Below are 18,030 nucleotides of genomic sequence, written 5' to 3' on the forward strand. Positions count from 1 at the left end.
AGTGCGTCCATCATTAGTGTAATTAGAATGGAGACATCATTTGGAAAATATGGCATAAGGGATTTTTTTGTTTAGTTTGTGTATAATTTTATATTTCATGAATTATGTTCTTTTGTTTCCAACTTACCAAGTGACTACAAGAAAGAGTATGTTAAACAACAATGTTGAAAGAATGGAGTTAATTTTGAGGGTGTTTGGAAGTTTTTAATAAGTTAGAGTTTAATAAAATGTTTGAGAGAATTAAATTAATTATGGAGAGAATTCTTTGATTAGGAACTAAAAGAATATAATTGAAATAGAACATGTAGAGTATGTTTGAAATAATTATTTTGTCCTTTAACTATTACCACTAACTTCTTAGTGAGGATAATTTTGGTAATATCATAGTTCATGAGAATATAATTGAAAATTAGACCACTTTTTGTGTGATTTGATTTAAACCGAATCATGAAAATTGAATTCTTACTAGAAATCAAATTTGCGTTACTTTTTACTACTTAAGTATAAAAATGAATTTTAACACTAAATGAATTGAAATCACAATGGTATTATTCCTATTATTACTGCATCTACAAACAACACTAAATGAATTGAGTATTATCTCTATAATATTCTTCATGTCTTTCTTTTTTTTAATCGAAATGATTACAAGTTATTTTAAATTTTACAAATACTTTAAAAATAATAAAGATGATCGTTTTTTTTTTTTTACACTAAATAAAATAACCAACAATTCTTTATATTCACGTCATTCTAATTATGTGTTGCTGCTAGTTATCAATAACATGTTTTTTGGGTTTAGTTTGGTCAATTTTTTGGTTTTTTTGGAAGGTGGTTTAGCTAAGAGTAGCTGGGCCTGTTACTTGACATTTGAAAAATAAAACAACCAAGATTGGACACAATTAGGTCTCGAAGATCAACATCCATAAGTGTCGAGAGACGAAAGCGTTGTAGATTGATTTCTGGTCCTGCAAAGTCTGCCTCGCTATGATGTCCTCCAAACTATCATACAAAGCAATTTATCATTACTATCTAAGAGAATTTGTATGTTCTGTCACACACAAATTAAAGAGCATCCAAGAAATGAAAAGAAATACCATAAAGAAAGTTAGAATCTCTTCGGGAATCTGCAAGCAATTTTTGGAAACAAAATTAAAAAGAAATCAGAACAAGCATGAAACGAAACAGAAAAAGAAACATGCTGTAAAAAAATTAAAAATAAAAAGTTAAAAGAAACAATCATTTTACTCTGAATTTTTATTTCAATTTATATATCTAACTATCTATATCAGAAACGTGACATATACCATCTTCATTATTTCAGTATACCAGAGATGATTTCAATTTATGATCTTCTATGATGAAAAAAAGTAACGGAACGTGGAGAGAGAGAGAAGTACAGAAGGTTTATAGTCAGAGTCGTCAAAAGAAAGCTCAGAGTCAGAGTCGTCAGAAGAAGGTTCAGCATCAGAGTCTTCAGAATAAGGTGGTGTCGGTGGTGGCGACGGGTGTGCCGGTGGTTGCCACGGAGAGCTTGCTTCTTCCCCCATTTTCTCTTCTTCTTCTTGATCACTAACTCTTTGATACACAGTTTCTTGCACTTCACGCAAATCAATCAAGTACAATTCTTGAAGAAACCATGCAACTAGTTAACACTATGACAAGCTGGTTTTTCTTTTAAATTTTAAAGCGAAATTTGTTAAAGGAAAATCTTCTGCACGTTGTAAAAACTTATCTCAGTTAGTTGATGATCAACTAAATAACTAACTCTCTTTTTAAGTTTAGTTTAAAAGATGGGAATGTTTTAGGTGGGGAAAATATTTTCTGGTACTTGAAGCACTGAGGAAAAAGATTATTAATTGAGGGCCGAGATTACTCAAAACAAGAAGTTGTTAGTATTTTTAAGTTTGACCCATGATTTAATGTATTTACAAACCCGTATAGCAGATGGTTTGGTCAGACCGATGGTTTTATGTATTTTTTTGGGATAGGGTATATTGATGAGTGGTTGATTTTTTTTTTGGATCTGGCCACATGGCCCGCACCCACACAACCCACCGAAAAAAATACTGCAATATAAACCTAAACCCCCCATAAAAGCAGCTCGAATGACCATGGACAACCCACTCAAAAATCAAAATGCATATTTTCAAGACCAAACATTACTCCATATGTGTATTATGTTACCCAAATCTTCCTGCACAACTTCATCTTCTACAATGACATGAAATATTTTTTAAAAAGTTTGAAGGAGAAGGAAAAAATTTTATAATAAATCCCAAGTGATTTCAATAGTTGAATTAATTTGAAACTTGGTGTATGTAATAATAATAATAATAATAAAATTATTATTATTATTATTAATTATAATATTTTAAAAAAATCTTATTTTATAATAATATTATTATTATTATTTTAATAAAACATAGGTAATTTTCTGTGTCCAAGTTGCTACGTAAGTTAGCATATTTCAACAATGTTAGTACTTAGTAATACTAATAACAACCTTTATTAGTTTTGAAAATTATCATTTTTATTTTATAAAAAGTTTTCCCTATTTTTGATATTTCAACACTCAACAGTCTCCACTGCCAAAGCAGCTACCAGAGCATTCGAAAATCCATCTTCAAAACCAAATGATCCTTTCTTTCTGGTCCATCCTTTTACACCTCCCTTGAAAGAATAGGTGATTATATAATGAGTCATTAAAGTCTGTGGTACATACAAAATTTAGATCTCTAATCTGAATAATTGTCGATCCCAACAAGTTAGATACATATCCTTTTGATTAAAGGCCATCTCCATCGAGGATAATTCTATTTACTGTAGCAGTAATGTGTACAAGGTGAACTCAAACACATTGATTCTCCCTAATCTATTATCCTAATTTCTAACTAATCTAACGGAACTAAACTAAGATTTTCACCACATTGCACTCTAATTTCTGGCCTACCATTGTTTTGATTAGCTCTTCAGTATTATAAATCCTTTTTACAAAATAATGCACACCACAAACCTTTTCTAGCAGTTGCGCTGCCACCAGAAATCCATCCAATATGAAACAGTAAACTATGTTCACAACAACACTACCTGAAATAACAATGCAATCACAAATTCAGCCATCATTCCATCTGCAGAAAATTAAAGCATTGCAGCGAAGGAGATATAAAGAAAATCAAAAGCACACACCTAGTCCATGAATTGAAGCTGCACACTCAAAAGAAGCCGTGAAGCAAATCATTTTCTTCGGCAGAACACCACACATTGGCCATGCTTCAGAATCACTCCTTGAGCAACTTGCTGAATCTGAATCTGCAAAGATTAAAATAAGAGTAAATTTTAAGTTTCTCTGCTAACAAATTGTCTCAAGAACAAACCAAATAACAGCTAGAAGCAAATTTAGTACCACTAGAGAAGAATCACTACTTGAACTGCTGGAGTCAATTTCTGTCCATTTGATCACAGTAACAAATTAGTATATATGGTAAGAAAATAAGTACGATGCTATATAAAATAAGCCCAACCCATTCAACAGATAAATGCACAAAAAATGAGAGGGTTTTTACCCCATTGAATTTATTGGATGCTGCATTGTTGTTGTTCAAGTTGTCAAGTAGTGCCTGCCGCTTTATTTTGCTCATCATCTTCTTCCAATTGGTCAATAATCGATCAAGTTCTCAAAGGGTTTCAGTGTCAATAGCCTCGATATCAAGCTCAATCTCATCCTCGTCCTGCTTCAGATTCCCATTCCTCTTCCTTATGATCTGTATCACCTGCTCCATTTTCTCAAGAGGCAAACTCTGCAACCCAATACCCAACTTGTGTTTCTCCTCAAGGCTCATCTCTCTCTTATTGGGGTCCTTTGCCTCAGGTCCTTTGCCTTATTGGGGTCCTTCTCCCTACAAACAACTTTGAAGTATCTCAGCATCTCATCGTGAAGCCTCTCTATATTTTTCCTAGGTACCAAAAATAGAGTCTCACGTGATAGAAATTATGCAGCAACAACAACAACATTAAAGAGGGATTGATGAAACTGAAGAAACTCACCAGTTTGACATCACCTTTGCGGGCGCAAACATGAAGAGACGTCCAACCTCTATCTTCGGTACCAACACTAGGCCTCAGCATGCGCCTCCTCAACGGGATTCTCCTGAACAACACTGGCTACGCCTCCAGCATCTCTTCTCACTCCAACACCCAAAAACGACACCCCCAAAATAAAAACGACCATCCAATAAAAAAAAAACCCTAATACAAATCCCCAAAACGACTATTCTTTGTTTTCGCAGGAAACAGCAGGGAACAGACAAGAGTAATAGACGTATAAAGGGAAAAATTAGCGAGAGTGATGAGCGACGCAATAGGAATTAAAAGGATTCAAGCCAGGACCGAATACGCGAAGGTTCTGAAGGACAATGATGGAGTTCATGAAGGGAGAAGAGTTGATGATCATAATTGATTATGCGAATATTAGGGTTTTTGATGAAGAAAGAGGAGTATTGAGAACGGGATCAGGGGATTGAGGTGATTAATGGGAATCAGATGAATCCTTTCTTGATTAGGATTAGGGTTGATGGGAACATGGAGATCAATCCTTTCTTCATGATCTTTTGTAGAACCTGCGAGCAAGACTTCATCAAGTTTTAATCTCTGAATTCGATCGTTTCAAATCTTTGGTGATGGAATTCATCGGAAACAGCCGTTTGTTGCCGGAGACTTTCTTGGTGGACGATTTTTGGGAGGGCCATTAAAATTCTGCCTGGATTAAAATTCTCTATTCTCGACTCCAATCCAATTTAACCATACATTCAAATTTACCCCACATATTAATTAAAGTTTATTTGTGAACTTTTTATGATTTGTGAACCGGTCTCAATATTTTTTATTAATTTATTTCATTACTTGGTCCATCAAAGACTAGAAAATACTTTTTCCAACGAAGAAAGCTCCTTACAAGATCCCAAAACTAATGTTAGCCAAACTGATTAACTATGTGATCCAAGAATCGACAAAAGTTAACACGTGAATAGCTTAGTTTCAAAACATTTCTCCTTCAATAGTAAAAGTTTTATTTACTTTTTAGATGTGTATGTCTAAAAAGAGCATAATCATTATGTATTTATTAGATATATTATATTTGTATAAACTATTAAATTTGGTTAGATGAAAATTAAAAGTTAATATAAAAAAAATATTGATGAATTCTAATAAATATATAATATCTAGTATATAAATAAATGCTTTAAATGATAATATTTTAATACATAATACTTTAAATAGTAACAGAATTTTTTATTCTTAAATAATTAAATATAAAATATATAAATACAAAAATATGAGTATTTTTTATTCAATAAAATTAATTATTATGCAAAAAAAAATTTATAATATTAAAAAATTATATTAGAATAAAATTTTAAACCGTAACATAAAAATATAAAATAATTAAAATTTTATTTTATATTACTTGACAAATAATTAGATTATTATATTCAAAATTTATTAATTAACTAATTTTGTTAAAAATATTATTATATAAAATATTTTTTCATCAAAATATTTCGAAAATATAATTTATTTAAAATATTATATATAATACATGAAAATATTAATCTTTTTTTATTTTTTTCATTTTTTAAAAAAAATAAATAATATAATTCTAAAAATATGTCTATCATATTACATATTTACTTATATTAGTAAGACCTAAACTAATCAAGCTTACGTAATTATATATATATATATATATATATATATATATATATATATATATATATATATATATATATATATATATATATATATATATAATTCTACTCTATTCTTTATATTTTAACATATAAACTACCCTTTATGACATGTCACTTTTTAATTGGTTATTATGTTAACTATGATTAAGCTATTTTGTAATTAAAAAATTATTTAAAAAAATAATTGTATAATTTGATAAAATACTAAAAATTGAATCTTTGCTCTCTGAAACCTTGTTGTTTCTCTCTCTGATTGCTCTTCTGTATTGATTTCAATTTGTAGTGAATTTGCGATTAGTTAAAGAGAGTGTATTTGATCATGCTGCTATTTTGTAGTTGTCTTTAACTCTTTAGTTCACATAATTTCGCATCACATATAAATTCTTGATTATCAGGATGCATTAATCTATGATTTAGGGTTGTGATAACTATTGCATATATTAAAGTGATGCTTGAATTAGATATGCATTTGGTCCATCCTTCTATTAGAATTTAAATTGGACTATATCAAGTAGTTCAAACCCGTTCTTTGGAATGGCTATGGATCATTGGATTGCACACAAGATCCGTTGCATTAGATATTCAAAGGATACTTGCATCTTTACCCTCCGCTTGGAATTACTCTCTGCTTGGAGGAAATATACTTGACTCAACAGAGAATGTGTTTTTCAATGGAAGGGTGGAACGAATTTAAATAATAATGATTTGGTAGAAGAATATAAATAATTTACAAAAATTATATAATTATCTATCTTAAAAAAATATTTAATTATAAAATGGTCTTACTTTAGTTAAGATGTTAATTCTCATTGAGTTAAATTAACTCAAATTAAAATTAAACATCTAATTAAAATGTGTCACATCATAGAGACAAATCTACATGTTGTTTTAGAGAGAGTTTGATAGAATTCACCTATATATATAAATTTAGTCGAGTTAGAGAATAAAAAATTTAACTAAAACAATAAAAAAATACCTAAAAACAATAAAAATAAAAAATGATCTTATTATAAATATATAATTTTAAATATTATATATATGAAACTTTAAATGTTAATTTTAATAAATAAAAATATTTATTTTTTTATATTTATATGTTTTATATTTTTAATTACGTAAGTTTGATTAGTTTTTTTTTTCAAAAGATAATAGGTTATATTTCATTAATTATTAAAAAATGAAATACAAAGATGTCCAAAAGCAGGACAGCATAATAAAAGGTGGGGATTTTCCAAAAACACTACAGTGAAGGTATTCATCCAACGGTGCGTGGTCGAAAAACGAAAAAAAATCTTAAAGAAGAAATAATGATAAATCAAATTGAATGCACCTAAGAGTTTGTCTCATAGAGATGACGACCTAAACTGGGAGTTCTTTGGATTTCACGGAGCAACTTGACAGAGCTTGCTAGAATGGCAGACGACATAGAAGTAGAACCTTCAAAAATCAACTGGTTGCGAGCTTTCCAGCAGTTCCAGCAAATGATGGCAAGCAATTGAGGATTACGGTCAGCATTCTTCAACGGGTTAAGTATCTCTGTTGATGCAGTCCACCATGTCCAAAAGTTGTTAGAACTCTGAGGGGGAAGACAGTCACGAAGATAACTCTGAGACCATACGTCTTTAATTCTAGAGCAATCGATCAAACAATGAGTGACTGTTTCCGTTGCTTCATGACAGCAAGGGCATATTGGTGATATAGATGGGATACGGTGATGAATCTGAGCAAGCACCGGAAGTCGGCCATGGAGAGCTTTCCAAATAAATAGCTTAATTTTGTGAGGCAAGTTCAACTTCCATAGATCAATCCACGGCTTTTTCTGTTGCATATAATTAGGGCAAAGTTCCAGAGGCGGATGGTAAAATAAATAGCCAATTCTGTAACTTGAAGCTGTATCATATTACTTGGATTTGTTCAAATCCCATTGCAATTTATCCCTACTCTGCTAAATTTTAACTGACAAAATCCTATTTGCAACGTCTTGGGGAAATAGTTCTTGAATGAGATTTTGATTCCAATTTCTATCTTCAGTAATTAGATCTTTAACTCTTGGAAACAACTCAGAAATAGCCTGTCTATTTGGCATGTCAAAAATCATTAAAGGATACGGAGGAGGCAGCCAAGGATCCTCAAAGGTTCGGATATCCTCACCAGTACCCACAACCCAATTAAGACCTTTTTCAACAATCTTTCGGCCTTCCAGTATGCTCCTCCATCCCCAAGAAGGTAAGACTCCAATTTCTGCCGTTATAGCATTACCATTGCTAAAGTATTTACCTCTTAAGATTTTGGATAATAAGAAAGTAGGCTATGTTACAAGTCGCCAAAACTGTTTGCCTAAAAGCGCCAGATTTTGGATTCTGAGATCTTTAAATCCAAGGCCTCCTTCTTTTCGTGGGCGAGTCATAGTGTCCTAGCTAATCCAAGCCATCCTCCTTTCAGAACCTTTTTGTCCCCACCAGAATTGAGAAAGTAGAGAGTGAATTTCCGAAATTAAACCATCAGGCAACTTGAAGCAAGACAATGTATAAATATGAATAGCTTCTCCCACTGCCTTAAGCAATATGTGTCTACCACCTGACGAAAGAAGATTGCGCTTCCACCCTTGGATTCTTTTCCGAACCTTTTCTTTGATCATACTAAAAGAAGCCTTTTTCAATTTAGAGACTGTAGAAGGCAAACCAAGGTATTTATCCTGAGCCCCAATATGATTAATATTCATAGAGTTAGCCAGTAGTGTACGAGTAGTGGACGGAGTGTTGTGGCTAAAGAATACAGCAGATTTATTAAGATTTACCCTCTGGCCACTGATGCTTTCATAAGAATTCAATAAATGTAGGATATTTGAACATGCTTCAGGATTAGCCTTACAGAATAAAATGGAATCATCAGCAAACAGGAGGTGGTTGACCTTGGGACATCGCCTATGTATCTGAAGACCATGAATTAGTCTATTTTGTTCTGCCTTGTGTAGCAAGAAGGAGAGACCTTCTGCACAAAAAAGAAAAAGATAGGGGGATAGAGGATCTCCTTGTCGAATACCTCTATTTGGTTTGAAGAAACCATAAGGTTGTCCTTCCACAATAACAGAATAAGAAACAGTTGTCACTAATTCTCGAATCCACATGATCCATCGAGAGTCAAAACCAAACTTCTCCAATATAAACCAAAAAAAGTGTCATTCCACCCTATCATATGCCTTACTCATATCTAATTTTAGCGCCATTTCATTTTCGAGACCCCTTTTTTTGTTCTTCAATTAATGCATACACTCGTGAGCAATTAGGATATTATCAGAGATTAATCTGCCTTTAATAAGAGCACTCTGCGTAGGGCTAATTAGTCTATTCATCATACTCTGAAGCCTATGTACAAATACTTTGGAGATAATCTTGTAAAAGACTGAAGATAGGCTTATTGGTCTTACCTGAGTCATATCTTTAGCATCAGAAATCTTGGGAATAAGACATATCTGAGTGTGGTTAAAACCCTTCAAGATTCTGCCCCCAGAAAAGAAGCTCTTAACTGCTTGAAACACATCACCACTAAGTATGTTCCAGAAGCTTTGAAAAAATTTTGCTGTCATACCATCATCTCCTGGAGTACTTTGAGGATGAATGCTAAATGTTGCGCGTTTCACTTCCTCCATAGTCACTGGTTTTTGAAGCCTACGGTTCATGTGAACGGTAACCTTAGGTTCAAAATCAGTAAACAGAGGTTCAGGGTTCTCATGACAAGTGGAGAAAAAGATGTCCTTGAAATAAGATTCAGCCACAGAAGCAATACCAGCATTTGAAGTAGCCACTTCACCATCATTGCCAGTTAGTTGCCAAATTCTATTCCTTCGGGTTCGATTTCTAAATTTCTGATGGAAGAAAGCTGTATTCTGATCACCAGATTTAAGCCATTTGACTCTAGACTTATCTTTCCAATAAGATTCCTCATTTTGCAATGCTTTTTCAAGTTTGTCCTCTATTTCTGAAATGATGTCGCCTCCATGAATTCCTGCTAAACGAAGTTCCTCTAATTCCGACTGTAGTAAATCAATCTCCACCTTCGAATTAGATATGTGTTCTTGCTGCCATTTGACAATCTTATGCCGACAACGCTTTATTTTTTGAGCTAGGATATACATGGCTGAACCATCAATCTGTTCATGCCAAACCTCTCTAACAATCTGGCGTATTTCATCATTGGAACACCATCTTTCTTGGAATTTGAATCGGCATTTAGATCTCTCAGTTCTCGGATTAGAGTCTAGGAGAAGAGGGGCATGATCCGAGCGTGATTCTGACAGTCTAAGAACCGTTGCATTGGGATAGAGTTGCTGCCAATCAACTCCTACCAGGAATCGGTCCAGTCTTTCCTGTATCAACTCATCACCCCTCCGTCTATTTGACCAAGTGAATGGTCTTCCGACCATACCAATATCAATCAGCAAATTATCATCAATAAAACTATTAAAGGTTTCAATAGAAGAAGGAGATTTAGCACCCCACCTTCTTTCTCCAATTGATTAGAAATGGCATTAAAATCCCCCATTAACACAACTTTACCATCGAACTATTGGGTGACTGAAGTTAATTCAGCAAATTGAGCCATTCTATGTTGATCATTTGAACTGAGATAAACACCTAGAACACCATAGGGATCATTAGAACCAGCTGTCAGAACTGATGCCGCAATGAAAAATCTACCATGCTGTAAAATCTGAACAGTGCAACCATCCCACCATGCCATTGCCAAACCCCCTATAATCCATTCGGATCTACAATAAACCATTCCTTGAAACCACAAGATCTTAGTTTTCCTTCAACTTGTCGAGATTGATTTTTTGTTTCACAGATAAAACCAACCTCGGGGGAGTAGGATTTGCAAATCCCTTTAAGATTGTGGATTGTCAGGGGTCTCCCCAAATCCCGACAATTCCACGAGAGCAGTTTCATATTTCTTTGAGTGCCACTTGAAGGCTGGCACCCTCCACCGTCATAGCAATTATATGAGGGTTCTGAATCTCTGATTTGTTGCTCATGGTGTAGAGAAAATCAGAATTGGTATTCAATGATTCCAAAGAGACATAAGATATATGGAATGAGTGAATTAGAAAATGGAATGAATTAAAAGAGCAATGAATTGGGAGAGAAAACGAAAATTAAGGAGCTAAGTGGAAAAGAAATTAAGAAAAAAATAAAAAATAGAAGAAGATGGAAAAGAGTTTGACGAAGAAAAAGACAAAGAAAGGTGTAACCATGGAGGCGGCGCAGTGAAACCCTAGCAGAGCGTCAGGCGCTAGATGAGGAGTACGTACTCCCACTGATATAAATTATTAAGTTTGATTAGTTTAGGTCTTACTAATATAAGTAAATATATAATGTGATAAGGATGTATTTAGAATTATATTATTTTTATTACGTTTTTCAAAAAAAACATGAAAAAAATAAAAAAAGTTAATATTTTCATATATTATATATAATATTTAAAATAAATTATATTTTCAAAATATTTTGATGAAAAATTATTTTATATAATAATATTTTTAACAAAATTAGTTAATTAATAAATTTCGAATATAATAATCTAATTATTTGTTAAGTAATATAAAATAAAAATTTAATTATTTTATATTTTTATGTTACAGTTTAAAATTTTATTTTAATATAATTTTTTAATATTATAAAAATTTCTTGCATAATAATTAATTTTAATGAATAAAAAATACTCATATTTTTGTATTTATATATTGTATATTTAATTATTTAAGAATAAAAGATTTTTTTACCATTTAAAACATTGTTTTTTTTTTGTGACTACCATTTAAAACATTGTGTATTAAAGTATTGTTATTTAAAGTATTTATTTATGTACTAGGATATTTTGTATTTATTAGAGTCCATCAATGTTCTTCTTTCATATTAGCCTTTGATTTTCATCTAATCAAATCTAATGGTCTATACAAATGTGACGCATCCAATAAGCACATAATGGTTGTACTCGTTTTAGACATACCCTAATAATAATACTAATTTTTTTACATTTACCCCAAACATTTTTTAAATTCATACAGTGGAACCCTAATATCTTTTTATGTAAAGTGTAAATTCACCGCACCCTCCAATCTGTCCAGAACTATCACCACCCACTCCACCCTTCTCTTGTTTTTGCCCTCGCCGTCGCCGTCCAGCCAGCACTCGCTGCCGGTCTCATCTCATCTCCCGGCGTCGTTCCTAGGCTCGCTCTCCCCGTCTCCTCTTCTCCCTTGTCTCTTCTCTCTTTTCTCTTCTCTCTTCGAGTCGTCGCTCCGTCTTCCCCTTCATCCTCCACTTCCAGAGTTCCAATGGAACCTCAGTCTCAGGTATAAATTTGCTTAATTGATTTCATTTTTTTTGTTCCAATACAAATTAAGAATGCTTGTGTACATTCATGAAGCATGCCAAATTGTTTTTCAATAACACAGTGAGTACCTATTAGTCTTCATCGGTTCTTCCTCTCTCGTTCCGTTCCTTCCACTCCCTCTCTCCAAATCTACGATTTTTCACTTTTTTTTGTTAAATTATGATTACAATGGAATCTGTAACCTAGAACAGTGAATAATTTAAGATTATGAACTGGAAAGTATGTGAGAATTGGGAAATGTTATTTTCTTCGTTGCTTATTTGGAGATTTTGTAGATATAAGATTAATGCATTTTTTAAATTAGTGGTTCATGAATGATGACAGCTAAAATAAAATGGTCTCATTAATTTTGCTTATTTGATTCTGGAGTTTAACTATGTGGAGTTCATCTCTTTGTTTTAACAAGTTTTGAGAATCTTTCGTATAGGAGAAAAATAAGACCTATCAATTTGTTTATATGTTAGGCTCTGAATTTAGAAATATGTAATATTGAGTTCTTCTAGCAATCTTTTTCATTATTTCAAGCCAATATGGACTTAACATGAAATTTGTATAGACATCAAAAACATTTTTAATTTGAAGACTTTGACTTATTAAGCTCATACTTCTAGGTGAAGTGATTCTCAAGAGTACAGGCATGAACTTGAAAATGCAATTGATATGTGACACTCTTATGTATATACAGCGGTTGCATAACTTGATTGTCAAAGAACAGATCTCTGCATTAATGCTGAACTTTTGAAGAGCAATTCATATAGGAACAAGGTTCCTAGAGGTTTACTTATTTATAAGACTCCTTGTAGCAGTAGATACATGATCCAAGAAAAGAACCAAGTTCCATGAAGAGCTATGGCATTTCAGCTTGAGGATACATTGCATTTTCATTCTACTGATATTTAAAGGCATTCTTATAGTTCTAAATTCAAACCCAGATGTCCAATCAAAAATATAATTAGGACTGTATTCCCTTATGTAATGTTATGGTTTTTGTAAGTTTCACTGCTATGAAAAACAATGTAGTTTGACTGAATCACACCAGAATGTAAATAAAAGTGTACTATATTCTTTTTGAAAATTCTTCAGTTTTAGAAAATAAAAATGTACTATGCACATTATAATTTCTTTGATTTTGAGATTCTTCCTGTGTAATCATGGATGTATACATGTAAATAATTTTACAATATCTTTCACTGATTGGATAGCATAATTTTTTATGTAGATTGTACTCACATGTATACATACAAGATTACACAGAGGAAGAATCTCAAAATCAAAAAATTATAATGTGCAGCTTCTATTGATTTTACGTTAAATCTAGGATAGATATATGTAAAAGAAATGTCATGTTTGATTTGGGTCTACATATATTTATAATAATGTATCCGAGATACTCTTGTTCTTATTTACGTATAAAAGCAACTTCCTACCTATAGTTGAGTTTTGTTTCTCAATTTTATACCATAATATAGACACATTGTTGTACATAAAAAGGACAAAATATCCAGGTCAAGAAACTTCTAACATATATGAGAGCCCATCGTCATTGATATTCCTTTTTTCAAGGATCCTTCGATTTCAAATATGCTACTTTTGTCTTTCACCTTCTACCTTTGCAAACTTTAGACTCATTTCAGAGTATCTTTCTTGCATCTCTTTCAGCTCATTTTCCATCAATTTGTTGCTTTCCTTCAACAATGATAATTCGCTTAACATGTCGTTGCAAAGGTTGCCATCCCCATTATCCACTCTGGAGATATCTGCTTCTTTCTTTGAGGAATTTGCATTACTGCCTGGACAAGAAAATGATCAACAATTAAGAGAGTTAATGTACCAATGTTTTCCAAGCTTGGCCAAAAATCCATCAAAGTTAACACAATTAATAGAATTAAGTTACCTGCACACAACGCTATCACATAATCAAACATCTCTATCACAAAGTTACAAATTCAGATATAGTAAAAATCAAATATGAACTACAAGTTCTTATTGATCATGTGCTTCAACAAAATTTCATGAAGATGTCTAGTTCTCAGGTATTATTCATCTTGAGCATTCATTGCTTTTTCCGTCAAAAATTGAATGCAAATACTATGTAAATTCTTATTTTGACCATTCTTCCAGCAATATAGCATGAAATTTTTAGAATTAAACTTTGCACATCTTGTTGTTATCGTACCATCTGCAATTATGAAAAAATTGTCATTGAAAAAATTCTTACAAGATTTGAGGAGGAGTTTGGAATCACCATCGGGGCGTCAATGACCACGGTACCACATGATTATCACCATCTGCGTCTTCTTCGTCACCTAAATCATGTAATCTTGCTCTTTCCCTTCACCGTTGTCCTCGATAACAATTCAACATTAGTATCATGGCCTCCTTGTCGTTAAATTTGCCAATGAAGTTGAATATGTTATTGTTCTGAAATTGAATAAATAAAAAAGAATTTGTACATTCAAGTCTCAAAAGTACAATTAGTGAAGATCTAATTACATAAAAAACTTGTAGAATTTTACAAAATAAAATCAAGAATAGAAAACTTTATTTAAAACCAAAAGCAATCTTAAAAAAAAATAATTAGAACAAAATTAATGGCCTGCTCATCGAGAATCGGAGTAAGCAGTTAGAACGGTGGCAGCAACGTCAATGACCACGATATCACTGGTTGTCCCTGTCGTCCGGCACCTCGTCATTGCTTAAACCTGTAATCTTCCTCTTCTTCATTCTCGTTGTCATCGTCGAGATCGGTGCCATGGTCTCTTCTCTTCAATGTTGCCGTTGGTAAAGCCGGCAACCATCATCCAAGACTTTGTTTTCAAGCATGTCGTTGGAAGTCTTCCATAACATTATCGGACCGACCGTGAAGGCAGGGTAGGGTTTTGTTGCCGCTTTCAATGTTTGATTTGTCTTACAAATAACGTAGGGGTGCTTTTGAAATATTCAAAGACTTGTGATCTATTTTCCTAATTTCTAGAAGTTGTTTATGGAGTGAATGTAAACCATTGGATCTTCTATCGGTTTAAATCAACGCTTTTAATACTATGGTGCATCAGAAATGCCCAAAAGACTTGGGCTGATTTTAGACTGATCCTCAGCTCCACTAGATAGAAGCGTCTACAAAATAGGGCAATTAATGAAAAGAAAGAGGAAAAAATTATATATGCTCCTCAAGGAAATTACAGATAACAGAGAACACAAACAGATAATGGTAAATAATGAAATCTTTTGTTTTATGAGAAGTTGCCATTTTTATAACCTGAAACACTACATAATGGACAATTAAGTTCATCACATTTTGACATCATCCGACTATATATCTTGAAACAAAATTAAAACAACTTTTCCATAACTATCCATGATTTACAATTTATGGTTAACGCTGTGGCCGCAATATTGTTATTGTGGTGTGCACATATTTTTTTCTCTATATTAGCAATTTAAAACCATGGACAACATTTAAAAAAATATCCAAATTGATTTTCAACCAATTTTAAATTGTATATTTTGATTCTAATATATTTTTATTATCTAAAAATTCTTAATAATTATTTCTGTTGCACAGAATAATGATCTATTTGTCAATTTAAAAATGACTAATTTATTTATACGGATGATATTTTTTATGTTTAATTGTCTTATAATAAAATTTTATTGGGAACTTATAATTTTTTAGAGATCAATTTGGGTGTTTAGAGAACAATGCACAAGTAGTGTTTGATAAATTACTCGAAAGAAAAGTTGTGAGAAGAAGAGTAAGATGGAGCTTCCTCTTAGTAAAAATGTTGATAAATACAGGATGTGGTTGTTGTGAGGTTCATTGTGAAGAATACAGGTAGCAGAATTGAAAGAGGGGATTGAGAAGAAAGTTCTGGAAGAAGAGTGTTAGTAGGTTTAATTCGGGAAAATGGGGTTAGGGTTTAGTTTGGAAAAAAGAGGAGTAAGGGTATTTGAGGGATTTTACATTCTACCCTCCTTACAAAAATTTTCGCCCTTGAAAATTGATATAATCTGCAAGACTTTACTTGGTTTTAGCACTTTACCAAACATGAGAAAGAAGTATAAAGAGGTGCAAAAGCTACAAGATAGGTTTCCATTAAAAAGATGCGGTTGGTATTCACCGATTCACATTTCCTTGACAGCTCAAATGTACATAGCACTCTTTTTTTCGTTCGTCAATCTCCTCAAAATACAATCTTAATTCATACTCTCCTTGGTTCTGTAGTATATATCCATGGAAGCAACCGGTCTTTTGTCATGTCTTAAAATTATAACTTTTCGAACTTCAGCATCGATAAACTGTGTCCTAATGAACTGACGTATCGTTTGTTATCTGGGAGTTGCACGTGACACCAAAACAAGCACAAGTTTACTCGAAAGGATTCAAAATTTGGGAAGAGAAGAACAAACCTCACATATAGTGTTCGCACGAACGTGAAAGGATGCTTAAGATTTCAATTAAGCAATGATGTACAGAAACAATGAAGTGTCCTACAAAGAGAGTCAATTGAATCTTAACGAGAAAATCTGAATCAAGAAATTTTGATAGAAACAATAAAAGAAAAGATAGTGCATTAGGTCAAAACAAGTTTTAGTAGAATCAATGAAATACAAAGTTCACCAAAAGAAGGTAACCAAAGTCAATGGCAAATTTTTTTTTTACAAAGATTTATGTGGATGATTGGGGACACAATAAGACGAGAAAAGAATCAAATCAAAAACTTTTTTTAGAGAAGACCTGGAACAAGAATTCGAGAATACTAGAAGATATGATGTATCATAGTAAAGCAAGTTCAGATTACATCAAGGAGTTACATAATTCACGTAAAGGAATGCAACGTCAACACCTATGTTGTCGAGAATCTATGGGATAGCCAAAAGCACGATAAGATTGTGAGATGCATAAGATGTAGGACATGAAATTAAATAATCAAATTTCATTTCAACAAGAATTAAAACAAGGAACTCCCGATATGAAATATAACGGAATGAACGATACATCAAATCACGTAGTACGATTATAGCGCATACTTCAACATAAACCATCCCAAGAAGAACACCTAACATTCCCAAACTTAACGATTACTATTACTTAAATAAAAGAAACGAAAGAGTTTAGAAGAACTATTTCTCGCAGGTTATAATTTCTGGTCCTCCATAGATGTGACATCGCTAGATAGAATATAGATTTTTTTTTCCAACAAAACTAGAAAGTGAACAAAACAAAACAGAGTCCAACCAAACAATATCATCATAGCATAAGAGGCTTTAGGGCATAAGTAAATATTGAAATCATCGAAAAAGCTTCACCATATTCCTTATTCCATAACCATTCCTCATCAACATCATCATCAAGACTCTAAAAGGCCAAAAATGATAAGAGTATTGCAAATAACTGAGAGAACAAATTAGGAAAAGGACATAGATGTTGCATCCAAAATTAGAAGCTAGCATATATAAGAAAAAAAATAATATCACCTAGAGATTTCTACTCATAAACATCAACAACAATAACAAAACAAAATATTCAAGCACAATCAATTAAAATATAATAATAAAGGAAATATTTAGAATGAGCAAATGTAACATATAAAAAAAATCCAAAATAAATGAACGAACTAAAAATAAGAAACTCATGGAAAGGAAATATTGATAAATTTGACATTTTCAAGATCAAACTATGATCAATTCATACCCATCATTTCTCACATTAACAAGTTATGATCAAACAACTTAAGATTAAATCCAGTGACTCAAAATGAACCTATCGGTTTAAAAGAATTTAAACATTTCCAATTTTCCTACATTGCAAACAAATACCAAAGCTGTCATCAAATTAGAAAAGTAATCAATTTTTTTTCATCAAATTAGAAAAGTAATCAAATTTTTT

The 18,030-nt window shown here is 32.3% G+C and overlaps 1 protein-coding gene and 2 long non-coding RNA genes across 7 annotated transcripts; 1 reads left to right on the forward strand and 2 right to left on the reverse strand.

Moving 5' to 3' along the window:
* Window positions 1–600: 600 nt before the first annotated feature.
* LOC112797332 (uncharacterized) lies at window positions 601–4,844 on the reverse strand. 4 transcript variants are annotated; one of them, XM_025840212.3, is made up of 7 exons: window positions 4,048–4,844; window positions 3,567–3,909; window positions 3,407–3,447; window positions 3,190–3,312; window positions 3,017–3,090; window positions 1,098–1,127; window positions 601–1,002 (listed from the first exon to the last, which is right to left on the reverse strand). In XM_025840212.3, the coding sequence occupies exons 4-7, from the start codon at window positions 3,263–3,265 to the stop codon at window positions 841–843; spliced, it is 342 nt and encodes a 113-aa protein (XP_025695997.1). In that variant the 5' UTR covers window positions 3,266–3,312; window positions 3,407–3,447; window positions 3,567–3,909; window positions 4,048–4,844; the 3' UTR covers window positions 601–840. The 4 variants fall into 4 exon arrangements, 3 of the variants coding, with proteins under 3 accessions (XP_025695997.1, XP_025695995.1, XP_025695996.1); XM_025840210.3 differs by having other exon boundaries at window positions 3,567–3,899; window positions 4,048–4,808; XM_025840211.3 differs by having other exon boundaries at window positions 3,567–3,956; window positions 4,048–4,766.
* A 6,966-nt stretch (window positions 4,845–11,810) lies between these two features.
* Window positions 11,811–13,218, forward strand: LOC112797334 (uncharacterized). 2 transcript variants are annotated; one of them, XR_003199733.3, is made up of 2 exons: window positions 11,811–12,102; window positions 12,829–13,218. It is a non-coding gene; the product is annotated as an uncharacterized lncRNA (long non-coding RNA). The 2 variants fall into 2 exon arrangements; XR_003818287.2 differs by having other exon boundaries at window positions 11,835–12,102; window positions 12,755–13,218.
* Window positions 13,219–13,473: 255 nt separating this feature from the next.
* On the reverse strand, window positions 13,474–15,081 carry LOC112797333 (uncharacterized). Its single transcript, XR_003199732.3, has 2 exons — window positions 14,362–15,081; window positions 13,474–13,933 (listed from the first exon to the last, which is right to left on the reverse strand). It is a non-coding gene; the product is annotated as an uncharacterized lncRNA (long non-coding RNA).
* Between the last annotated feature and the right edge of the window lie 2,949 nt (window positions 15,082–18,030).

Source organism: Arachis hypogaea, chromosome 4 (genome assembly GCF_003086295.3).
Source record: "Arachis hypogaea cultivar Tifrunner chromosome 4, arahy.Tifrunner.gnm2.J5K5, whole genome shotgun sequence".
Taxonomy (NCBI): Eukaryota; Viridiplantae; Streptophyta; class Magnoliopsida; order Fabales; family Fabaceae; genus Arachis; species Arachis hypogaea.